This window comes from Ranitomeya variabilis, chromosome 1 (genome assembly GCF_051348905.1).
Source record: "Ranitomeya variabilis isolate aRanVar5 chromosome 1, aRanVar5.hap1, whole genome shotgun sequence".
Taxonomy (NCBI): domain Eukaryota; kingdom Metazoa; phylum Chordata; class Amphibia; order Anura; family Dendrobatidae; genus Ranitomeya; species Ranitomeya variabilis.
This window is the reverse complement of record NC_135232.1, coordinates 977,716,338-977,742,727: the sequence shown is the minus strand read 5'-3', so window position 1 is coordinate 977,742,727 and position 26,390 is coordinate 977,716,338. Positions and strand designations below refer to the sequence as shown.

The 26,390-nt window shown below is 42.6% G+C and overlaps 1 protein-coding gene across 1 annotated transcript in view; it reads right to left on the bottom strand.

The window, feature by feature from the left end:
• Positions 1-515: 515 nt before the first annotated feature.
• GUCY1B1 (guanylate cyclase 1 soluble subunit beta 1) overlaps positions 516-26,390 on the bottom strand; it is a 99,714-nt gene continuing 73,839 nt past the window's right edge. The window contains exons 8-14 of the mRNA XM_077279395.1: positions 21,083-21,216; positions 19,405-19,602; positions 18,101-18,338; positions 8,218-8,358; positions 6,370-6,524; positions 2,979-3,105; positions 516-1,609 (exon numbers count right to left, since the gene is read on the bottom strand). Coding sequence (XP_077135510.1) covers positions 1,604-1,609; positions 2,979-3,105; positions 6,370-6,524; positions 8,218-8,358; positions 18,101-18,338; positions 19,405-19,602; positions 21,083-21,216 — 999 coding nt within the window. The 3' untranslated portion in view covers positions 516-1,603. The remainder of the gene's footprint in view (positions 1,610-2,978; positions 3,106-6,369; positions 6,525-8,217; positions 8,359-18,100; positions 18,339-19,404; positions 19,603-21,082; positions 21,217-26,390) is intronic.

The window sequence follows — 26,390 nt, the reverse complement described above, 5'->3', positions numbered from 1 at the left end:
TAATCAAGCAGGCTAGTAGCTGTAAATCATTCAGCTGCGGTGATGAAAACTTAATCTCCGAACACTAACAAACACTCGGCGGTCACACGAGTGTGCTCGGGAAAACCCGAGCAACGAGTACACTTGCTCATCACTAGTTGTCATAGCAAATATTGATTTGTTTGTGGGTGTGTGTGTTATTAATGAGATATTTTCATGCCAGACAATAATAGCATATCCAAAGTGTAAGTCATAAATGTCTCACAGATATAGGTTCCACCTGAGCCCTAGCGATGTATCTAGAGAATGGGATTCTCCAACCACCATCTAGTCCCACTGTGGAAAAAGTAAGATGGCCACGCATACTCAGCTCTCTGTAATCACTTTCATGGAAGTTCTGAAAATATCAGAGAAAGTATGACAAGAAATGTACACGACAAAATCAGACATTTTGCAGCTAAATATAATATCTGGTAATTTTATTATCGACATTTTAAAGATCTTAACATTACATGAACATAAAGAAATCTGCAGTATACAGTGTGATGAAAAAATAATTTATTATGGATGTCTTTACAGTACCAGACAATTTATACTGTACATATGTGACATCTAAAGGTACAGATAAATATTAGGAAGCTTCTTATTCAAGATTAAGTAAATCATGAAACACCAGCACAATACATTCTGTATGTCAACTGAGTGGGATTCATTCATCTATATAGACCCTGAAATATATTTTTATATGGCACATAGTTAAAAATATGACCTTTCTATCTATATTTACAAGCATTTGCTTCTGTGTGTCAAAAGTAAAGACTTCATTATCTGGGTGCTATGTCAATGGACAAAGATACCCTGTAAATTACTACTATTACCTAAAATACAAATCCTATACATTACTATCATATACATTGCTGACATAGAGCACTGCCACTCATAAAAATGTATGTAAAGTACTAGTAAACATATAAAATACCTACGTACTTGTGGTGAGTGCATGTTACGGTCACTACCGAAATACTGAGAACACTAAGCAGGTTAGAAGCAACTGTGTCTTTGCCTTTTACCCTAGTTATGGATGTCCTCCACTCATTGGGTCTCAGTTTGGGGTCACCTTAGGTTTGGAATTAAGTTTTGCAGACATACAAAAATGTTTAATACAACCTCGTACCCAATCAATTGGTTTACAGGTACACTTAACAGTTTTCCCTGCCTATTGTCAAAACTATACATTTCTTCATTATCCACAGTACATATATCACATGAGAATAAGAAATACGGTATATGAGTTCATTAAATAGAGTGGTACTAAACATCAGCTCAAAATATAGACTATTAACTAATTATAATATCGTGCCACAATATTTTACTTTCTTTTTTTTCTTACAAATTTGGAATATAGATTAAATAATAGAGGCTGCCACCAGGGCAACGTACAAAATACACTATTAGTGATATTCCCAAAGAACATTTACAGCTACAGCTTACATATTTTTATGTCACAAATGAAGGGGTAAGCAGCAAATTAATATATTTTAAATCCGGGGACTGAACTAAAACACTGACGCACAACATCTTTGTTATCTTAATTGGATTTGGCTTTTCAGTTTTAATGCTGGACTTATTCCTGGAAAAAAAAAGAGAAATATTACAAAATTATTTAATTTGTTAAACACTGGCACATATCCAGCCTGTATCTTATCTGTAAAGACATTTATTAATATATCAATGAGAATTGTGTAATGTTCTTTTAAAGAGTATTTGTTAACAGGTCAAAAGCAGACAGTTTTTGTTTTATTCTCACTCTACCCTTGATTATTCTGATTTTTGTTTGATGTAAATGTAAATCCTCTATATAGTTCCAGAGATATGGGCCTTATATCTGGTGATAATTTTTCATCTTTTTCAAAGGGGAGGTGCTCTTTGCCCATAATTCTAGACGGCATATTTGGCACAAAGCCAACACTACACATCACCAAAAGAGCACCATACCTACAGTGAAGTATGGTAGAGGAAACCTTATGCTTTTGGCCTGAAACTGGTGCTTTAGTAAAAGAGGAAAAAATTAATATAAATTTTTTATCAAAACCTTAAGGCCCCTGCCATAAAGTTGAAGAAGAAGAGGAATTGACTCTTCCAGCATAAGAAACCTAAGCATACCTACAAATCAATGAAAGAATGGCTTTTCCAGAAGATCAAAGTTTTGGAATGGCCCAGCCAGAGCCCAAACCTGAATCTAACTGAAAATCCCTGAAGAGGGCTGTACACAGGAAATGCCCTCATATAGTTTATAGGTGACATTAAAGGTGGGAAAATTTTGGTACGATTTTTTACATGACAAAAACCTGCATTTTAACAAGGGTGTGTACACTTTTACAGAAGCAATATGTGACAATCATTGATTGTATAGAAGAACAAAGTGTCATATGAAGGCATGCATCATAGATTTGTCGAGGGCTTAACAATTTCATGGTGATTCCGACATGTATTCCACAAGGAAATCGGTATGATGTATTCTCACTCTCATTTTTTTTCCCATTTCCTCAGTGATTAGAGAAGAAAAGCTTGGATTTGTTTCTAGCGCAGCTCACAGATTGAGGATGCAGAAAGAAATTTTCAATTAAGAACATTTTTAGCTTAATGTAGCTGCTAATCGTGAATCAAATGCTGACCACTCCTTTCTTAGGAATTAAACATCTAGGGACCGGAGGCATTGTATTGCTGCTCCGATCCCAGCAAACAGAATAATACTTCATTTTTAAGGTTAAAATCTCAAAAGACCAATGTCCTGAACTTAACACATTGTATCATTTTTCGCTAACAAAATAAATGTTGATTGTACAAACAGTGTTGAAGAATAGTTGGGCACAACTCGATAGTAATATTTAGACGTATGAATCATTCTGCTAACAATGATTTATTACTTCAGATTTAATTCAAAGCAAAAAATGTGAACTGTTTAGATAAGGCCAGTCTTCCATCCACATTAGTCATACCTCCATTTCTGCAGCCTTTCTGGATAAAAACCACACTTGCATTGGCTCTGTTTTTCCTTTCATGCTCACTGGTCCTCTATACTGTAAATTAAACTGGGGGTCGGCATTTTCTGGACTCATAAGACATCTGAAAAATAAGGGAAATCGTAAAATTAAACCAAAAGTCCCGGTACAGAAGGACTAGCCTCTTCTGTGATAATCATGATGTTACTTTTTGCATGTTAGTACATGCACGGCAGTTTACAGGTCATGCCTTGTAAACTTGTAAAATGGCGAACTAGTTTAATATGATCATACCATTTTAAAGATATAGATTTTTATATATTCATAGTTATATATATATACACACATATACATATATATATTTGTATAGAGATATATTTTTATATTATAAATTATATATCTTGGCGATAGTTGAGAATTCCTGTTTTTCATTGTTCTTCATTAGTTCCCATAAATATGTCATTTCATACTTGGAAAATTAAAATCTCCAGCTTTTGATCCACACAAGAAAAGCCGCTTAGATGAATGATCCTGCCAGCCATTTTACCACACACGTCTATTTTAGTGAATAATTGTGCAATTCTCCATTCTCAGTCTGGCAAAGCTACACCTCGGCCATAAGAACACCACAAATCAGTCATGATGGGCTTAGTATCTAGTTACTTGGGTTCTGATATATTTTCCAGCTGTATCAGATGAGAAGTAAATCTTTTCATTTGGAGATTTCTGCACTTCTATAACACCTCGTGAAGCTTTTATTTAGCATTCTTTCCTTTTCATTTAGATAGGTGCTAGATGTCTCTGGCTGTCTCATTTAGTCCCAAAGGTATTACATTGACTATTGGTCATCTAAATCATCTTTTATTAAATACTTTTTTGATCTATCCATTCTAGAGAAACAGAGAAAACAAACATCAGGGCATCCTACAAATAAGCGTTTACAGCAGAGGTGTCAAACTGCATTCCTCGAGGGCCGCCAACAGGTCATGTTTTCAGGATTTCCTTGTATTGCACAGGTGATAATTTAATCACCTGCACAGAATGATTCCAGCACCTTGTGGAATGCTAAAGAAATCCTGAAAACATGACCTGTTGGCGGCCCTCGAGGAATGCAGTTTGACACCTCTGGTTTACAGTATATCTAACAATATGACCAAGAATCAGACGCAAACTGAATCTTTAGATTAGAAATTAGAAGGAAAAGTAAGAAGCTGATGGGAAATTTAGACAATCTCAAATATCCACAGGCATTGTCCAATAATCTTGCTGTGCATTATCTTATAATTACCAGCACCTTATGTACACAGCTAAATTTTAGGGCGGAGCGCAGACACAGTCTCTTAGTCTAGGACAGTACAGGCTCTGTGGGTGCGGAGATACTGCACACTCCCCTACAAGCAATGCTTCATATGCCTCCCTTTGAAAATAGAGGTTCAGTAGAGAATTTATTGACCTCCGTGATGTCCCTAGTAAGTCTCCATACAACCAAGAGTCATTTCACAGTGTGTACCTAAGCCCTTAGCACTTTTGTCTCCCTGGCATTAACCAACATAGCTGAGACATGTGTAAAAATATAAAAGTGGCTACAATTTTCTTAAAGCTAACACAAAGAATATCAATAAAGAATGGCTGCAGGAGAGGTGGTGCATCAGCAGTTCACCATAACCACCCTGTGATCTTGGAATCCCTAATAAGAGAGAATTAAAGGGGTTGTACCAAAAGCAAAGCACATATTAATCAATAGATCTTGGAAAATAAATTCCACAATTGGATGCATAATAAAAAAAATGTTCCTGTGCTGAGATAATCTTATACATGTGTCCCTGCTGTGTACTGTGTAATGGCCATGTGTGACATGAACAGGAACATAGTCTGATCATAACACTTCTCCTGTCTGCACACTCTTTTTTTGCTTCTTCCCCTGCCCAGGAGCTGTGGTATGATCAGACCATGTTCCTGTACGGTCAGACACAGCCGGTACACAGTACACGGCAGGGGCACATGTATAAGATTATCTCAGCACAGGACACGTACTTATTCCAAGATCTATTGATTAAAATGTACGAAGGAAAACCCCTTTAAAGTCTCACCACACATTATACTAACATTGTCTGAACCCGGTGAAATCAGCAGGCACGGCCGCCAGTCTAATGCAGCCTCTGCCATTCCCGGTGGAGTCTGGCTGCAGCTATCTCATAAAGAACATAGGAGTGTTCAGAATAGTGAGAGCTCCTGTGTGTGAAGGAGTCAGGAAAGATAGCAGCCGGCTGACCGATCTACTGTGTATGGGGCCCATTAACTTGGTCTCACACAGTAGAAAGCTGTTGCCTGAATTACCATATTAGATGAATGCCTACCCATCCTGTCACCCCAATACACACTCCACCTGACTGAGCATGCAATTGATCCTTCACTTCCACAATATTTGCTATAAAGGGAATATTGAATGGCTTTCACAAATATTTAAAGGGGTTGTCTGGTCCAAATCAATAAGTCTACAGTCACTCAGTGTGACTGCAGACCTATAAATTCCCCCGTGCATGCACTGTACACTGCGGGCATTTGCCGATTTTAAGCCGGGACCAGAGGGCATGTACGAGTTATACATGCTCACAGTCAGATTCTGTCCAGTGGAAGCTTCCTTGCTCCATACACTTGTATGGAGTGAGACCATGCCCTCTAGTCAGCCACCCACACCTACTGGGTGGCCACATCACTAGTCATGGTGTGGCTTAGCTCTATACAAGTGTATGGAGCAAGGCCACGCCAACTGGACGGGCTCTGGCTGCGAGTATGAGTTATAACCCATACATAATCTCTGGTGTCGGCTTAGAAACCGGCAAATCCCCACAGTACGTGAGCTGGGGGTATTTATAAGTCTGCAGTCACACAGAGTTGGAATATAAACCAGCTCACCCATGATGCATAAGCTGAGTTTTGGGAGCACGGACCCGCTGTGTCAATGCGTGTAGAATCCAAAAAAAAAAATGTCATGACATGTCATGATTAAGGGAGCTTAGTCTCCAGACACGCGCTGAGATTCGTACCCATATGGTTTGTGCTGAAGTTTGTATCCTCCATGTTTAAGTTTGTGAATAAAGAAAACTTTTTTTCACGGATTCGGTGAAGCTGGACATTTTTTTTCTTTTGGAATCACACAGAGTGACTGCAGACTTCTCAATTTAGACCGGTCAACCCTTTGAGTGAGCAATCGGTCGAGATGTAATCTGTGGGTATGATTATTCTAGCATGTATGGCCAGCTTCATGGTGTGGAGACTGGAAAATACATTATTTACTTAATACTGATTTTTTTTTCCTTCGCTGGAATTAAAATATTAGTATCATTTACTATTAATATTTCCTTTCATTTCCATTTAATAGCCTTACCTGTATGTGTATTCAGATACATTTATTTTCCCCTTTTCTCCAGTTGTCTCTGTTCTACTAGTCAAATTAACAGTATTTCCAAACAGGCAGTAGCGCGGCATTCTCTGACCAATAACACCTGTCACCACTTCTCCTGTGTGAATGCCAATTGTGATCTAGGAAGAAGGAGGTAAACGCGGGGTAATTTAATTACCGTATCTTTTTTTCCCCATAGTTTATTGTAGTCAATGGAAAGTGATGGAGCCCACTGATTCTATCGGTCCTCTACTTTTTAAAGGCTAGCCAGACACTGCTCTTAGTGTCAGATAAGTAAAGGCAACATACGCTTGAACTTGACATGTTGTCAAAGTTTGGCTGTAGCAGATTAGCCATCTAAATACTAATTACACAGTGGCGGAAGTGGAAGCAAAAGTACAAACATGACAAAGTTATGTGACTTTTTGTTGAATTTAGAGCTTGTCTGTGAATAAAGACTGAGACATATTAATCAAGCTAATGACGCCAGAAATCTGACATAATAAGCAACAAAAAATGGTCTTTTAAGACCTTATTTATTATGTGTTGTAGACAATTTTTTTTGTGCCCTTGCTAACAAGGGGGTGTATCTTCAATGAAACTGGATGTGGCTTATTGGGAAGGGTTGTGGCATGACACACAACACACTGTGCCACAAAATTGAGAAAGAATAGAGATGCACATGTTTGGCACAACATAAATCAAATAAAAACTGGTGTAAACTTAGACTAGACAGTCTCAAAATTATACAGATTTAACAAATACTATAAATCATCATGATTAGTGATGAGCGAATATACTCGTTACTCGAGATTTCCCGAGCGCGCTTGGGTGTCCTCCGAGTATTTTTAGTGCTCGGAAATTTAGTTTTTCTTGCCGCAGCTGAATGATTTACATCTGTTAGCCAGCATAAGTACATGTGGGGGTTGCCTGGTTGCTAGGGAAACCAGTTTCTTAAAAACTAAATTTCCGAGCACTAAAAAATACTCAGAGGACACCCAAGCGCGCTCGGGAAATCTCGAGTAATGAGTATATTCGCTCATCACTAATCATGATACATTAGATCTGCCATATTTTAAGACTGTGTTGTTTCAAAGGGGTTGTCAGTCTTAAAGAGAACCTGTCAGCACTGAATAATCAGTGACCTGCACAAGAAGCAGTGGAGGCTGGTGGGGGCGGAGATCAAAATGAAGAACCTGCCCCGCCGTCCCACCCCAAAGCACACAAGACGTAATTTTATGAAAACTTCATCACAGTCCCATTATGGCCATACATTTCGGTAATAAAGTTCAATCCTGATGACAGGTTCTCTTTAAGCTGCAAGTCTGCAGTCATTCTATGTGACTGCAGACTTGTGAATTCTCACTTCACGCGCCCTTATGTGCTGTGATGAATACCTGGTGTCAGGAGTGCTGGGTGTGGGCGGTCATGCGACCACAAGTATGTGATACGGATACTCCTGGCCACATTCCAACTAGACTGTTTCCAGCTTCTCTCAATACACTTGCTTTGAGTGAGGCCGCGTGCATCTAGTCGGAATGTGACTGGGAGTATTGCATACTCACAGTCACATGTCTGCCCACTAAAAGCGCACCAGAGAATACTCACAGTGCACAGTGTGCGAGATGTGAAGATTCACGAGTCTAAAATCACATAGCGTAACTGCAGACTTCTAGCTTAAGACTGGTCAACCCCTTAAAGACCTTTACTAAATATGGCTTAGCTAAAAAATTGATAAACTAGTGTATTAGGCCAGAGGATGTGTACTGTACTTCACAAAAAAATCCTCACTATAACTTTAGGCAGCAAAACATATTCTGAATGACCATGTACCTGCACAGATTCCCCATCTACTTGAACTTGTCCAGCAATCTCCATCATGTCTAACGCCAGGTGACATACAGACCTTGCATGGTGGACACATGGTTCTGGAAGGCCACTCACTGTCATATACTTATCACCAATAGTTTCAACCTTTAAATAGAATAGATTTTTTCATTTTTCCAAGGAACACATTAAGTTATTTACATGAACTGTTTAAGTAGATTGATTTAGACATGGGAAGCAGTATTGAGGCACTTTATACCAGGTAGATAAAGAAGAAATGGTTGGTCTTAGCAAAATGTAAATTGATTTTTCATTATTGGTATAAATCAATAGAAAAAGTGTAAACCAGTAAAAGGCAGTAACTGAAATGCTCTGCAAGCCTTAGCCATTTCACGTTACATTACGCTTGCACCGGACTTCATTATAAAGCACCAGAGTGGAATAGTCCACACTCCCATCCTATGATAAGTGGTGGAACTGTTGTTTCAATCCCTTGTAACAGGTATAAATGGTTTACCACCTCTATCTTAACTCTGTAGTGGATTAAAGAGATTTTCTTGGCATATAATATTAATGACCTAATTTTCCAATAGATCTTCAGTTCCAGAAGAGAGGGAAATAGTGTTGAGCGATACCTTCCGATATGCAAAGGTATCGGTATCGGATTGGATCGGCCGATATCCAAAAAATATCGGATATCGCCGATACCGATACCCGATACCAATGCATATCAATGGGACACAAAATATCGGAATGGTTCCCAGGGTCTGAAGGAGAGGAAACTCTCCTTCAGGCCCTGGGATCCATATTCATGTATAAAATAAAGAATAAAAATAAAAAATATTGATATACTCACCCCTCCAACGGCCCCGGCTCTCACCGGTCCAAGCGTCTGCCTCCGTTCCTAAGAATGCAGAGTAAAGGACCTTCGATGATGTCGCGGCTTGTGATTGGTCGCGTGACCGCTCATGAGACCGCTCACGCGACCAATCACAAGCCGCGACGTCATCGAAGGTCCTTCACTCCCTGCATTCTTAGGAACGGAGGCACCGCTAAGAGCCAGGGTCCGCCGGAGGGGTGAGTATATCAATATTTTTTATTTTTATTATTTATTTTTTACATGAATATGGATCCCAGGGCCTGAAGGAGAGTCTCCTCTCCTCCAGACCCTGGGATCCATACGCACCGCACACTTCCGATTCCGATATCGCAAAAATATCGGAACTCGGTATCGGAATTCCGATACAGCAAATATCGGCCGATACCCGATATTTGCAGTATCGGAATGCTCAACACTAGAGGGAATCCATCATATAGGAACTGATCCTAGTAGTGAACAATCCCTTTAATTTGCAAACTAGTTTAAAAAAATGACAGAAAAAATAATAATTCTTTATTAGTACACGACAACATATCATACTAGACCCACCACAGTATTTATTCAAGTGTCCTCTGTATGCCTGCTTCATTAAATGGGTGGTCCAAAGTCCAAAGTAATTTTCATCCTAAATCTAAACTATATTCTAATAAACTTGCTTTAAAATTCCATATGCTTCCCTAACTACACTATCTAACTGCCTTTCTTTTTTTCCACTTTCATTTTGATAACATTTTGTTATGCATGCAAGGATACCCAAATGAAGCATCATCAGGATGCAGAAGCTGTGGTCACTGTTGCAGCCCTTAGCTCTCCCTGAAACAAAGCATCATCAGTGACGCTCTGTCACGGATGTCAGAGGCTGCAGACCGTTACACTGCATCTGTCTGCAGAAGGTCTCAGCAGTTTGCTTTGCAGACTTCTGCCTGGTCCTTCTAAAGCTAGGACCCAGTGGCCACGTCCCCCAACACTAATGGTCACACCTAAAGCTGGGTATTTATAACTCCCAACTTGCTGTTGGGAGTTGTGGGTGATATTTTCTATTTGCACTTCCCTGTTGAGACTTGGAGCTTCAGCAGATAGCTAGCGTCCTCTTCGGAGTTTGAAGGACGACGGTGTTTCTCTCGGAGTCTACTCAAGCTAAGTTTCCTCTTGTTTTGTGTATCCTAGCTGTCTTTAGTGTTAGTGGGGTTCGACCAACGTTCACCTCTTCTTTCCCTAAGAAGGGGTTACCGCTAGGGTCTGACAGGGACTAGGTATCCTGCTTGGCAATAGGTGCGGAACCTATTTAGGTTCTCTTAGGGCAGACAGGGTGATGTTAGATCTGCGTAGGGGTCTCCACTCCCCGCTTCCCTAGTGTTGGGCCCCGTCCCCTTATCCCCTTGTGTTGCACTTAGTCTGTCCTACTCTGTGCATGACATGCTTGTTACAAAGGCCAGGCTACTCCTTGCGTGGTGGGCACTTCGAGATGAGCACAATGACAGCACGCTCTGCTGTCGGCGCAAATCAGCAGTAATCAGCCAGCAACAGAGTGCGTTGTCAGAATACCAGGCATGCAGAGACCAGTGATGTCGTTTGCAGGTGCCATACTGGTCTCTGCACGTTGGGTATTCTGGCAACAAGCACTGTTGCTGACTCATTACTGCTAATCAGAGCAAGCAACAGAAAGCGCACTATCTTTGTGCACATTGCAGAGTGGACATTGAGCAAGGTGTAGCTCAGCCCCTGAAATGAGGGTCACTGATGACACTTCATTTCAGTGAGGGAGCAGACGTTGTGGCAGTGACCGCAGCCTCTGCCCCTTGATGATGCTTTGTTTGAATATTTGAATATCCCAACATGCACTGGGATTCTCAAATGAAGCGTCATCAAAAAGGAAGGGGAAAAAATGAAAGAGAAGCAGTTAGATGTAGTTAGGGAAGGATATGGATTTTTTATTCAAGTATAGTAGAAAATAGTTTATATTATTGCATTAAACAATTAGGCATTTAGCATGAAAATTAATTTAGACTTTGAACCACCTCTTTAAGTCCACCAGTATCCACCATACTATTTATTGATTGCTATTCTCATATTATCGGACTTCCATCCTGTGGTTCCCATTGTGATTCATATAGGCTTTTCTGGGTCTACATGTTCTGTTTTTAAGGGGTAGGATATGTAATGCCTACTGGTGTTTGTTCTATATTTATTATATGCTACAGTGGCATGTAAAAGTTTGGGCACCCTTGGTCAAAATTACTGTTATTGTAAACAGTTAAGCAAGTAAAAGATGAAATGATCTCTAATTGTTATTGTATTTTAGGCAAAAAAAAAAAATAAAAAATATATATATATATATATATATATATATATATATATATACTAGCTATTGAACCCGTTCTACGCCCGGGTGGCGAGCATTTATATTGGAATATGGTCTCCATCCTGGTATGTGCTGCTCCTATCCTGTCATATGCTGCTCCATCCTGCGCCCCCATCCTGTCATGTGCTGCTCCACCGTGTCATGTGCTGCTCCATCCTGCGCCCCCATCCTGTCATGTGCTGCTCCACCGTGTCATGTGCTGCTCCATCCTGCATCCCCATCCTGTCATGTGCTGCTCCACCGTGTCATGTGCTGCTCCATCCTGCGCCCCCATCCTGTCATGTGCTGCTCCACCGTGTCATGTGCTGCTCCATCCTCATCCCCATCCTGTCATGTGCTCCCATCCTGCGCCCCCATCCTATCACGTGCTGCTCCATCCTGCGCCCCCATCAGTGCGGGCGGCTGTGCTGAGTGCGGGCGGCTGTATGTGGCTGTGCTGAGTGCGGGCGGCTGTATGTGACGTGGCTGTGCTGGGTGCGGGCGGCTGTGCTGGGTGCGGCAGCTGTGGACGGCTGTGCTGGGTGCGGTGGCTGTGCTGGGTGCAGCGGCTGTGCTGGGTGCAGCGGCTGTGCGTGGCTGTAGGCAGCTGTGCGTGGCTGTGGGAGGCTGTGCTGGGTGCGGCGGCTGTGCGTGGCTGTGGGCGGCTGTGCTGGGTGCGGCGGCTGTGCTGGGTGCGGTGGCTGTGCTGGGTGCGGCGGCTGTCCGTGGCTGTAGGCGGCTGTGCGTGGCTGTGCTGGGTGCGGAGGCTTGCATGGCTGTGGCGGCTGTGCGTGGCTGTGCTGGGTGCGGCGGCTGTGCTGGGTGCGGCGGCTGTGCTGGGTGCGGCGGCTGTGCTGGGTGCGGCGACTGTGCTGGGTGCAGCGGTTGTGCGTGGCTGTGGGCGGCTGTGCTGGGTGCGGCGGCTGTGGGCGGCTGTGCGTGGCTGTGCTGGGTGCGGCGGCTGTGCGTGGCTGTGGGCGGCTGTGCGTGGCTGTGGGCGGCTGTGCTGGGTGCGGCAGGTGTGCTGGGTGCGGCGGCTGTGCGTGGTTGTGGGAGGCTGTGCGTGGCTGTAGGCGGCTGTGCGTGGCTGTGGCGGCTGTGCATGGCTGTGCTGGGTGCGGCGGATGTGCTGGGTGCGGCGGCTGTGCTGGGTGCGGCGGCTGTGCTGGGTGCGGCGGCTGTGCGTGGCTGTGGGCTGTGCGTGGCTGTGGGCGGCTGTGCTGGGTGCGGCGGCTGTGGTCGGCTGTGCTGGGTGCGGTGGCTGTGCTGGGTGCAGCGGCTGTGCGTGGCTGTAGGCGGCTGTGCGTGGCTGTGGGAGGCTGTGCTGGGTGCGGCGGCTGTGCGTGGCTGTGGGCGGCTGTGCTGGGTGCGGCGGCTGTGCTGGGTGCGGTGGCTGTGCTGGGTGCGGCGGCTGTCCGTGGCTGTAGACGGCTGTGCGTGGCTGTGCTGGGTGCGGAGGCTGTGCATGGCTGTGGTGGCTGTGCGTGGCTGTGCTGGGTGCGGCGGCTGTGCTGGGTGCGGCGGCTGTGCTGGGTGCGGCGGCTGTGGGTGGCTGTGGGCGGCTGTGCTGGGTGCGGCGGCTGTGGGCGGCTGTGCGTGGCTGTGCTGGGTGCGGCGGCTGTGCGTGGCTGTGGGCGGCTGTGCGTGGCTGTGGGCGGCTGTGCTGGGTGCGGCGGCTGTGCTGGGTGCGGCGGCTGTCCGTGGCTGTGCGTGGCTGTGGGAGGCTGTGCGTGGCTGTAGGCGGCTGTGCGTGGCTGTAGGCGGCTGTGCGTGGCTGTGGCGGCTGTGCATGGCTGTGCTGGGTGCGGCGGATGTGCTGGGTGCGGCGGCTGTGCTGGGTGCGGCGGCTGTGCTGGGTGCGGCGGCTGTGGGCTGTGCGTGGCTGTGGGCGGCTGTGCTGGGTGCGGCGGCTGTGGTCGGCTGTGCTGGGTGCGGCGGCTGTGCGTGGCTATGGGTGGCTGTACGTGGCTGTGGGCGGCTGTGCTGGGTGCGGCGGCTGTGCGTGGCTGTGCTGGGTGCGGCTGTGCGTGGCTGTGGGCGGCTGTGCGTGGCTGTGGGCGGCTGTGCTGGGTGCGGCGGCTGTGGTCGGCTGTGCTGGGTGCGGCGGCTGTGCGTGGCTATGGGCGGCTGTGCTGGGTGCGGCGGCTGTGCGTGGCTGTGGTCGGCTGTGCTGGGTGCGGCGGCTGTGCGTGGCTATGGGTGGCTGTGCGTGGCTGTGGGCAGCTGTGCTGGGTGCGGCGGCTGTGCGTGGCTGTGGGCGCCTGTGCGTGGCTGTGGGCGGCTATGGTCGGCTGTGCTGGGTGCGGCGGCTGTGCGTTGCTGTGGGCGGCTGTGCGTGGCTGTGCTGGGCGCGGCGGCTGTGCTGGGTGCGGCCATTTTCTTGGTCCTGCTCCCGGAGTCGGCGCCTGCGCAGTCCGCGCTTTCCGGCGCCATTTTCTTGAAGACACTGCAATGTGTCTTCAAGAAAATGGCGCCGGAAAGCGCGGACTGCGCAGGCGCCGATTCCGGGAGCAGGGGGACAGTCACGGCCCGGAAGCGCGTCGGTGGAACGGGTCAGGTAAGTATACTCACCCTCCGCCTCCTGGCTCGTCCCTGCTTGTCCGGTGGAGATCGCGGTGTGCGTTCAGCGCTTACGCATACCGCGATCTCCTGGGAGCGTCGCTCTGTGCGGTCCAGACTGCGCCGGCGCTTGCGCAGTCTATAGAGGCTTCGGACAGAGTGACGCTCCCAGCGTTATATTATAGATACACAGTATATTTTCATATTTTAGATTTTTTAAAATTATAAAAAGGAAAATGGACTGATGCAAAAGCTTGGGCACCATTCACGCTTTGTACACCCCTTTTGAAAGTATCACAGCTGAAAAACACTTTTTGTAGCCAGCCAAGAATATTACAATTCTTGTTTGAGGGATTTTCATCCAATCTTCCTTGGAAAATTCTCCTAATTCTCTGAGGTTCCCGGGTCATCTTGCATGCACTGCTATTTTGAGGTCTAGCCACAGATTTTCAATGATGTTCAGATGAGGGGACAGTAAGGGCCATTGTAAAACCTTCAGCTTGAGCCTTTTGAGGTAATTAATTGTGGATTTTGACACACGTTTATGATCATTATCCATTTGTAGAAGCCATCATCTTTTCAACTTCAGCATTTTTACAGATGGTATTACGATTGCATCAAGAATTTGTTGAAATTTTATTGCATCCATTGTTTCCTCTACCTGTGAAATAGTCCCAGTGCCATTGGCTGCAACACAACCTCAAAGATTGATTGATTCACCCCCCATGCTTAATGGTTGGTGAAATGTTCTTTTCCTTCTGTGCCCTTTTTGCTCCCCACATACCTGTGACCTGTAACTACATTTCAAACTAAGGAAAAGGCAATTTGAAAATGCTTTGCTAACTTCTTATAGCCTTCTCCTGCTTTCTGGTCCTTCACCATTTTCATTTTCAGAGTGCTAGGCATGACTGCTGTTTTTGGCACAAGGGTAGATGACTAGATGACGCTGGGTTTTTATGAAGCTGGGAAATTTGCATCACCTTTCCTAACAATGAAAGTGAACAAGCCATAACCAGAACAGGCTAATTAAGGTCTGAAACCATGGTCAAAGTTATCTGAGCACACGAATCTCCATGGGTACCCAAACTTTTGCATTGGCCCATTCTAATTTTTGTAATTTCTAAAATTAAAATAAATACTATACACTCACCGGCCACTTTATTAGGTACACCTGTCCAACTTCTTGTTAACACTTAATTTCTAATCAGCCAATCACATGGCGGCAACTCAGTGCATTTAGGCATGTAGACATGGTCAAGACAATCTCCTGCAGTTCAAACCGAGCATCAGTATGGGGAAGAAAGGTGATTTGAGTGCCTTTGAACGTGGCATGGTTGTTGGTGCCAGAAGGGCTGGTCTGAGTATTTCAGAAACTGCTGATCTACTGGGATTTTCACGCACAACCATCTCTAGGGTTTACAGAGAATGGTCCGAAAAAGAAAAAAAATCCAGTGAGCGGCAGTTCTGTGGGCGGAAATGCCTTGTTGATGCCAGAGGTCAGAGGAGAATGGGCAGACTGGTTCGAGCTGATAGAAAGGCAACAGTGACTCAAATCGCCACCCGTTACAACCAAGGTAGGCCTAAGAGCATCTCTGAACGCACAGTGCGTCGAACTTTGAGGCAGATGGGCTACAGCAGCAGAAGACCACACCGGGTACCACTCCTTTCAGCTAAGAACAGGAAACTGAGGCTACAATTTGTACAAGCTCATCGAAATTGGACAGTAGAAGATTGGAAAAACGTTGCTTGGTCTGATGAGTCTCGATTTCTGCTGCGACATTCGGATGGTAGGGTCAGAATTTGGCGTAAACAACATGAAAGCATGGATCCATCCTGCCTTGTATGGAGCATCTTTGGGATGTGCAGCCGACAAATCTGCGGCAACTGTGTGATGCCATCATGTCAATATGGACCAAAATCTCTGAGGAATGCTTCCAGCACCTTGTTGAATCTATGCCACGAAGAATTGAGGCAGTTCTGAAGGCAAAAGGGGGTCCAACCCGTTACTAGCATGGTGTACCTAATAAAGTGGCCGGTGAGTGTATATACAGTTGAAACCAGAGGTTTACATACAATATATAAAAATACACATTTGCATGTTTTTCTCAATATCTGACATGAAAACAGAATAAACCTTTCCCATTTTAGATCAATTAGGATTACCATAATTATTAATATTTGCCAAATGCCAGAATAATGGGAGAGAGAGAATGTTTTAAGGCATTTTTATTACTTACTGCAAAGTCAAAAGTTTTTTTTAAATTATTTATTGAAATAATTACAAAATATGGCGTGGGGACCCCTCTATTCTTGATAACCAGCCTTGTTAAAGCTGACAGCTGAGGGTTATCAAAAATATAGGGGAACCCACTCCGGGATTTTTTTAAATGATTTATTTACAGCTCAGGAGCCGGCTAATGAATCAGACGCTCCTGCTCTCGCTGTTATTAGCGTCAGCAGGTGTCGGATGATGGCAGCTGTAGTCCCATCTGCTGACTCCAGTGACCGGAGGTCATGCACATGACAGAGTGGCAAACATTGGATGTCCAGGCCCTCATTCAAGTGAATGGGGTCCAGGTTCGGGTATTGTTCTGGTACTCGAACCCGAACTTTTTATAACTGTTCGGCTAAACCTGCCTGACCCGAACATCCAGATGTCTGCCCATCTCTAATCATTTCATCTTCAACTTGCTTAACTGTTCACAATAACATTCAGTTTGACCAGGGGTGCCCAAACTTGTATATGCCACTGTATTACGAATTAATTAATTAAAAAACTACATATTTATTTTTCAGTCATTTTGTAAGCGTGTTTGTAGATTAATTATTTAAATATGTTGGTGGCTTATTTAGCCTTTCTGTGGTTTGTGGGTGATCTATATGAAAAAATAAAAGGTCATAGGAATGTTTATTTGGCCATTTATTGGTGTATATTATATTTTTTTGCTTGTTTGTCTCTTCTAGTATACAAATTTTATATTGGATATGGATAAATATATTGCACTTACAGGCCTCTAAAACTAAATTTGATACAATTCCTAAAGTAGTGCTCGGCTGGGCACAGCACGCGGAATGATTAGACGCAAAGGAATGTGCCAACAATTTGTGCCACAGATTGTAATACATGAGACGTAATGGAACTTCCATTACCATGGATATCACTTAGATGTGAGGATAATGTATGATACGTTAATTGTGTAAGAGAAACCTTTCTGATGGAACAAATTTGTTCTTGAGTCGTTAATTCATAAATGTACAGTAGGTCCTTTACATTTATGATTGAACATTGCTATAATAGGACTGCAATTGTTAAGGGACTAATTTTCCTAAACCATGTACAGATGTCCTTCCATATTTTTGGCTCAAAGTTTCCCAAGTTGATAGGCATAGACAAGATGTGAAAAAAATGTTTTATTCACAACCATAAAAGCTTTCATTTTTTTTTAAGTTAGTAATCTCAGGCCACTCATTTTGGAATATTTAGTATGTCAGGTCAACTAAAAACGTTCAGGAGAACACAACTGTAGACGTAATTTTAATAAACTCAGTATGAATTACATAATACTTATCTGCCTTTAAGGGACTCTGTCAACAGATTTTTGCTATGAAATCTGAAAACAGCATGATGTAGGTGTTAAAACACTGAATCCAGAGATGTGTCACTTATCAAGCTGTGTGTCGTTGTTTACTTATAATGAAGGTTTTATTACCAAGATCTTATCATTGCTTGGGCTACAGCAGCATGTGAGACCTAGTCCAACTCCGCCCCTTCCTGTGATAAGCAGCTCACTGTCAATAGACAATGTACATACTCAGCCTGGTGTGAGTGGGGTTAACTTTCTGAGCTCTGCTACATGCTACATCTAAAAACTCTGATTGTTTCACAACTGCTGCACCCAGCAAACTAAGTGATACATCGCTGGAATCAGGGTCTTTTTTCCTACATAAGGCTGCTCTCAGTTGAGGTAGCAAAAACTGCTGACAGATTTCCTTTAGCAAGATTCAGCATAATTATTCAAGGGTAAATCATTGATTATATAAGGCTTTTCTCGCTTATGAACAAATTACGCAGATTTGTATTCTTCAATAAAAATGTAAGATCTATTTACCTTATAGACAAAAGGATTCTTTCGAGAGTCAGTTAAAATATCGAATCTTGTGTATAAGTCATTCAGCAAATTGACAATCTTCATGGCTCCTTCGCCGGAAGCATGTTTGCTGCAGAATGCATTAAATCCTACAATCCCACTAAACAGAATTGTGACATTGTCATAGCGCATGGCTGGGACTGGCCGCTTATGTCGGAGCTCATTAGCAACAGAAGGTGGGAGCACCGAGTACAGCAAGCTGCAGAGGGAAAGAAGATGGCACACAGATATCTCAATTGTAACTGAGAAGATTTTTCTATAAATCAAATTCATAAAGTGTAACTGTCATTTTAATTTTTATCTCATAAATCAAGAGTACACATGAAAATAACCAAATTTGTATTTGATGAGAAAAACGTCCTTCTTTTTCTGCCAAAATTGATCATTCATTATCAAAATTCTCAATTCTGAGGTAAAATCTGTAGTCGGTGAGGACAGACTTTACCATTACTGAGAGGAGATGGCAGGCACTACTGATAAGATTATATGCAGATAGGAGGGAGGAGCTCTGTCTGACATATAATATTATCAGTAGTGCCTGCCATCTCCTGTCTCCGTAATGGGAAAGTCTGTCATCACTGACTACAGATTTTACCTCAGAATTGAGAATTTTGATAACGACTGATCAATTCTGGCAGAGAAAGAAGCTGACTTCTCTGATAACATATATTACAAAGTTTTTTATTTTTACGTGTACTTTTGATTTATGGAATAAAAATTAATGACGGTGACACTTTGAAGAGTAACCCTCATTTATATTGTTATTTCATAAATCAATAGTATATGTAAAAATAAGAAACTTTGTAATATATCTTATCAGAGAAATCAGCTTCTTTCTCCTCCTGGAGTGATTTTTCTTATTCAATTCTTGGGTAAAATCTGTATTCAGTGAAGTCATATATTTCTCATTACTGAGATAAGAGATGACAGTTGGTGCTTTAAAATTCTATGGAGGTGAGAGGAGGAGGCGCCATACGGAGGCACAGACATTCTGCTGCAAGTTCTCCATAGAACGTTATGAGCACCAACTACCATCTCCTAATTCAGTAATGGGAAAATCTGCATTTACCGAATAAATGAGAAGAAATGATCGGCCTAGAAGGAGAAGTGCACTGTTAATTGATGGAGAAAAAAAACATCAAATGAAGGTTGTGCTTCAGTGATCTGGCAGTGGTTGATTAGACGGTGGTGAAAGGCTGACTAATAAGACTCATTACATTTCTGATGTTATAATTACTCCAATATTACACAAAAGCTTCTCTTACGTGTCGGTCTTTTTCTTCTCATCTTCGAGGGCCCTGAGAGTGTGCTGTAGGCGGTCAGTAAGAATTTCTAGTTCTTGAGTCAATTTATACTCTTCTCTGAACTGTTCCCCAAGGAGTACTAGGTCACGAGTTGCATCGTGGAGGGGGATGTCACTGAGATACAGTCCTCTTCTGGTCAAGTCATCCAAGTTCATTACACTGTCATTACACGTATTATGGAGTCATTGGTTATAAGACAAAGTATATTTAGGCTAAAATGCACTATAGTTACCAACAGAGAAACTTTTATGAGGAAGCAGTTTGTCATGTTCACAACCCGCTCATGTTTCTTCACCTCCTTGGGGCTAATGCAGCATATATCAACTAAAGGGCAAGCGATCGTTCCAACCAATCACTGTGCTCTGGCTTGTGACTGACTGGCCGCATGGCCACGTGTAGTCATGATGTCACTGCTTCCGCCGTCCATAAGAGACCTGGACCGCGGCACAGACCCTTTTAAGATACACAGCATATGAAGCATGTAGGGAACTTTTTTTCTTAGGTTATACATGATAATTACAATTTTATGGTACTGCTTTATAAATCCAATTATGGCTATTTAAAGGAGGTGTCCCAGCTAAATAAAGGATACTTTAAAAGTGTTCCAAATAGGAAAAAGTACAAATTTCTGTTCTACTATGACTATAAAAGCACCGTTATTGTCCCTTCAGGACTCGGCTTCTGCATTTACTATAACACAGGACATAGGTAACTCTCCCTCTTCCGAATTCGTGACGTGTATGAATGGGGCTGGCTGATTGGCTTATTCTACTAGTAAAGCCAGCCCCCTTGTTTGTCATGGCTGATGCAGACAGAGATGTAGAGAAAAGGGGAGGACTTAGCTATTCATGTTAGCCTATCTGCCAGTCCGCTTTATAACATTATGGCGAACAGGCTTAATCTTGTGTCAATGCAAATACGGAAGAGGAGCTGCTGGGACCAATACTTTTTCTAGTTGGACAATAACTGTAAAATGAACCTGTCAGGTCATACAGGGTGCCCAGTCCATGGGTAGCATGTATCAGGCACTGGCTGTATCATCTCAGCCAGGTCTGCCACGGTGCCGCTGTGATGGGTCAGAGAAAAACCTATTCTACAAGCCGCCAGGGTCCAAGAGAGCACTGTAGACTAGTCGGAAGCTTCTCCCCGCCAGCTGCCTTGGATTGACAGGTCTCTGCCTATACAAACACGTGGCTTTTAAAATATGTTTTCCACAGAGACAAACATACTGTACCTGGCCGAGATCATACATACAGTGCCTGATACAGGAGGCTAACCATGTATCATATGCCAGGTTCACTTTAAACACAAATCTGCTGTAAAATGCAAAATCTCCTATTCTGTAGCAGTGATAGGAAGTGCTAACTTGTTGAAAAAGATAATGATTGATCTATGGGATTTTTTCCTTCCTCTAATAAGGCCAAGCAGAGTATTTCTAAAGTGGAACGGCTACAAACTCGTTGATATGAACATTTTGGAAACCACAATAGCCATCAAGATGACCATTCAGCCAAATGTACTGCATAATACGCTTATACAAGAGCTAAGATTAGTGATCCCCTATCTAAAACCCGCTGCTTCCTTTCTCACAGCTGTGGAATAACAGTAACTTAAAGATATTTTTTGCATGACTTATTACCTTGGAGAACAGAGAAAAAGAATGTTGTCGGCTTCCGGTAAATAGATCATCTGTCCTTTCAGTCGCAGACAACTTATTTCAGTTAGAGTCAGTTCATCTTCAGTCTCTGATTTTTCCACATCCAGTAAACCTTCCTTGTATTAAATAACATAATATTATAAAAAGACACTTCAGTACATACCACTATGTAGGCCATATTACCTAGTAAGATAGCAGAAATCATTATCACAAGTGTTGGTGAGGAAACAAGATAGTTAGCAAGTGTCGACCATATTTCTTCCCTAAGCCTGTTTGTTTAACGGGAATCTGTCACCAGGTTTTTCCCACTTAATATGAGATGTCCATAATGTAGAGACAAGACCCTGACTCCAGCAATGTCACTAACTGGGCTACTTGTAATTCTGATCAAATAAGTTTTAGCAGGAGATTTTCCCCACAGGACTAGTAAGCCTGCTGCCATGTAGTCCTCCATAGTCATAAACTCTATATAACCCCGCCCCCACCAGTGACTGAAAGCTTTCTGCCGAAGAACAGTATACAGAAAGCTGCCAATCAGCGATGTGGGCGGAGTTAAACAGAGCTTAGCATTCAGAGAAATGGTAGATCTGCAGAAAATAAAAGTTTATAATCAAAACTGCAGCAAACAACCCAGTAAGTGACACAATCGGGGAACCAGGTCTAAGCCTGCTGCTCTCAGATGTAGTAGCAATAACCTGGTGACAGATTTCTTTTAATATGGTTAGGTGTGATTTTATGTTTCAGAACAATACTGTACATAGTTGAATCATATTGAAGATTCTACTATATCTATGTCTTGAATATTTTCATTTAAAGTTTTTTTCCCAGATGTTATTTTATGGATTCACATTGATCAGCAATTAATTATTAATGTCTTCTGACTCCCACTGAGTCCTGATTGAAAGGAAATTGATGTCCATTCAATTGAGGCTGTAACTAGTACAGCAGACAGCCAAAAACAGGGAAGCTCTATACAGATCCCTGACTGGATTTGTTGTTCGCAGAGGCTGTCTACTGTAGCTTAGAAGAGTTCTATGCCCTACATGGAGGTAGAGATGACCTACAGGAACCAATTTTAATGCTATTTACATTAACAGAAATTCGAGTTTAATCCTAGGTCTACTTCACTCTAGATTTTGTCAGATGATGTTGTCCATTACAAACTCTCTTATTTTTTATGAAAAAGTAGACAAAACTGATTTATATTTATAGCATGTGATGTTCTAGCCACAAGGGAATTGCAAAGTGTTTGAATTCACTGGGATCGGCAAATTTCATAAAATTCAGCACAAATTCAGTTTGCATTAAATTCTCTCTAGTAATTATCTGTTATGAAGTCTGTCCGATTGTGAGCTTTACTAGCATGGAGAGGAAGATGCTCACCAGAATGTCGTGCTGGACTTGCTATTTTGGGATGACTATACTGTATCATTTTTTGCAGTTGTCTGATGTGTGGTGGGGTGTTAGTCTCTGCCAGAGATTTTCTAACAATCATACAATAACTATGTGTTTTGAATGATTGTAGAATTTATTGCATCTACCACTGCTTTTCTTTAGGGCTCATTCACACATCTGATTTTTCCTCTTATGAAAAAAACGGACTGATCATTCTGATCGGACTTTAATCAGTCTTTGATCAGAGTGTGGTCCAAGTGTCATCTGTTTTTCCTGTATGTAAAGAAATTTAAAAAAATAAAAAGTTTCTCCACCTTTTGATTTCCTGCAGTCCGTGAAAATCAGACCGTGCTTGCATATAGATTTTTTTTATGGATTCATTGACTAGCATTGCTGATTTTTAATCAACCCTTGGATCTACATCAGACATGTCTCCGTGACCTCACACGGATAGCACTTGTACGTGAAAACTGGGCACCTGAATGAGCCCTTACTGTATGTTTAGCCTTCAACAATACAAGAGGGAAAGAAAGGGAAAAGTTAACTTTCACTGATATCAGGAGTGGAAAACTTTCTCAAAAATCAACAAGGCTTGTTTAAGGGTCGATAGTGGCTTGTAGGATTGCGGTTTCCAACAGGTGGCGCTATACAGTTCTAATCCTCTTCGTCTCTGAAGAGGCAATTTACATATTTAATTTCCCAGAAGATCATTGCATGACAAATAAGCTCCTTACATTGGCATGCCAGGGCTGGTATGACACTCTCCAGAAGGAGAAACCTTGCCCCTTAGAGCTCAGTCCAGAGCCTCTCACCTAGCCAAATCAGATCTCATACTTAGCACTGATGAGGTTCTGATTTGGCTTTTATCCTAGGTCATATTGCAAGGATTGTTAAAGGGTCGATAATGACTTGTAGGATCACTGCATCCAACAGTTGGTGCTACAGAGATCTAGTCATCGTCCTCTCTGAAGAGGCAATTTGCACTGATAAACTGTCAACACTTTGCTTAATCTTTTGTTTTATGTAGAAAATTGACAATATAATGTAATAAAGATTATAGCCATGAGCCGAGCCATATACATGAATTCAACCATGTTTCATCCTTTTTCTTTGATATTAAAGGAAAGTTGGCAATCAAACGTCTGACCATCACAAAAAAAGGAAGGGACACTTCATTAGGCCTGCCTGGCACTATGTGACATGTAAACTTTCTACGACAGTCTTGGGTTGCTATGATCCTATGTAGTCCAAATAAAATCTTGCTGTATACTTTAAAATGTATTTTCCATTTTATTTTTCCTGTGCTGAGACATCAGAACGGTGGGTAAACATAACCTTATTAGGAGATATTTCAGCTTTACACATAGTATAAATGAGAGCTGGCTGTGAACTCATATGTCGAGCCAATCATAAATATTCCAGAAATAAGGGCAACAATTTAATACATTACATGAAAATTCATTTTTGCTAAAGATTTCCCTCATGCTCCTTAGCAACAGTTTTTTTTCTGATCATAAACATGTCTAGTCTATTGCTAACAATCACATGAGAACTCTCGGCAGAAGTGGACCTTAGCTGGAGGGTCACATATATTTTCTACATGATGTTTTAAGTGGTAGGATGAGAATTATAAAGTTTGCAGATGCATCATTCAGTAATCCATCAAGTATAACACATCCCGCCATGGAGTCAGGACACTTTAAATTAGGGCATCTACTACAGACCCATTAGAATTAGTGATGTGGATGCTAGTGAATGGCCTTGTTGTGTAGAGGTTATGTGATTCCCTCAGCTTTTTATTCGAGTGATACAGATTAGAATACAGCATGTAACGCAATGGCCTTGGGCGCTAGGCAAGGGGTTTGGTGGTAAGTTGTATCCAATCCACAAGATATATGGTGCAGCAATACCTAGTGGACAAGATGGAGTGTAAAATGGGCAGCAGTGGCCAGTCTAAGGCACACCCGTGCAAAATTCATGCTGCTTAATCAGCATCTTGATACGTCACACTTGTGTGGTGGATGGATTATCTCGGCAAAAGAGAAGAGCTCACTAACACAGACTAGACAAATTTGTGAACAATATTTGAGAGAAATATTGGGCCTTCTGTGTACATAGAAAAAGTCTGAGATCTTCGAGTTCAGCCCATGAAAATGTGAGCAAAAACAAAAGTGTTGGGTTTATATTTTTGTTCAGCGTAGTAAGGAATGGATCTAACCCACTTTGAGATGTGGGGTCTACAAGCAGATAGAAAGTCTTTTATTTCCCATTCTACACTGTAAGATATTCCCATCCTTTTTCTTCTGCATGTTCCCCACTAAAATCTCTGAACTTTTCTTCTGTTCCACTATACAGGTCCTTCTCAAAAAATTAGCATATAGTGTTAAATTTCATTATTTACCATAATGTAATGATTACAATTAAACTTTCATATACTATAGATTCATTATCCACCAACTGAAATTTGTCAGGTCTTTTATTGTTTTAATATTGATGATTTTGGCATACAACTCCTGATAACCCAAAAAACCTGTCTCAATAAATTAGCATATCAAGAAAAGGTTCTCTAAATGACCTATTACCCTAATCTTCTGAATCAACTAATTAACTCTAAACACATGCAAAAGATACCTGAGGCTTTTAAAAACTCCCTGCCTGGTTCATTACTCAAAACCCCCATCATGGGTAAGACTAGCGACCTGACAGATGTCAAGAAGGCCATCATTGACACCCTCAAGCAAGAGGGAAGACCCAGAAAGAAATTTCTCAACAAATAGGCTGTTCCCAGAGTGCTGTATCAAGGCACCTCAATGGTAAGTCTGTTGGAAGGAAACAATGTGGCAGAAAACGCTGTACAACGAGAAGAGGTGACCGGAAACCTGAGGAAGCAGTGGACTGAGTCTGGTGTGGAAACATCCAGAGCCACCGTGCACAGGTGTGTGCAGGAAATGGGCTACAGGTGCCGCATTCCCCAGGTAAAGCCACTTTTGAACCATAAACAGCGGCAGAAGCGCCTGACCTGGGCTACAGAGAAGCAGCACTGGACTGTTGCTAAGTGGTCCCAAGTACTTTTTTCTGATGAAAGCAAATTTTGCATGTCATTCGGAATCAAGGTGCCAGAGTCTGGAGGAAGACTGGGGAGAAGGAAATGCCAAAATGCCTGAAGTCCAGTATCAAGTACCCACAGTCAGTGATGGTGTGGGGTGCCATGTCAGCTGCTGGTGTTGGTCCACTGTGTTTCATCAAGGGCAGGGTCAATGCAGCTAGATATCAGGAGATTTTGGAGCACTTCATGCTTCCATCGGCTGAAATGCTTTATGGAGATGAAGATTTCATTTTTCAGCACGACCTGGCACCTGCTCACAGTGCCAAAACCACTGGTAAATGGTTTACTGACCATGGTATTACTGTGCTCAATTGGCCTGCCAACTCTCCTGACCTGAACCCCATAGAGAATCTGTGGGATATTGTGAAGAGAAAGTTGAGAGACCCAAGACCCAACACTCTGGATGAGCTTAAGGCCGCTATTGAAGCATCCTGGGCCTCCATAACATCTCAGCAGTGTCACAGGCTGATTGCCTCCATGCCACGCCGCATTGAAGCAGTCATTTCTGCCAAAGGATTCCCGACCAAGTATTGAGTGCATAACTGAACATTATTATTTGATGGTTTTTTTGTTTGGTATTAAAAAACACTTTTATTTGATTGGTCGGGTGAAATATGCTAATTTATTGAGACAGGTTTTTTGGGTTATCAGGAGTTGTATGCCAAAATCATCATTATTAAAACAATAAAAGACCTGACAAATTTCAGTTGGTGGATAATGAATCTATAGTATATGAAAGTTTAATTGTAATCATTACATTATGGTAAATAATGAAATTTAACACTATAT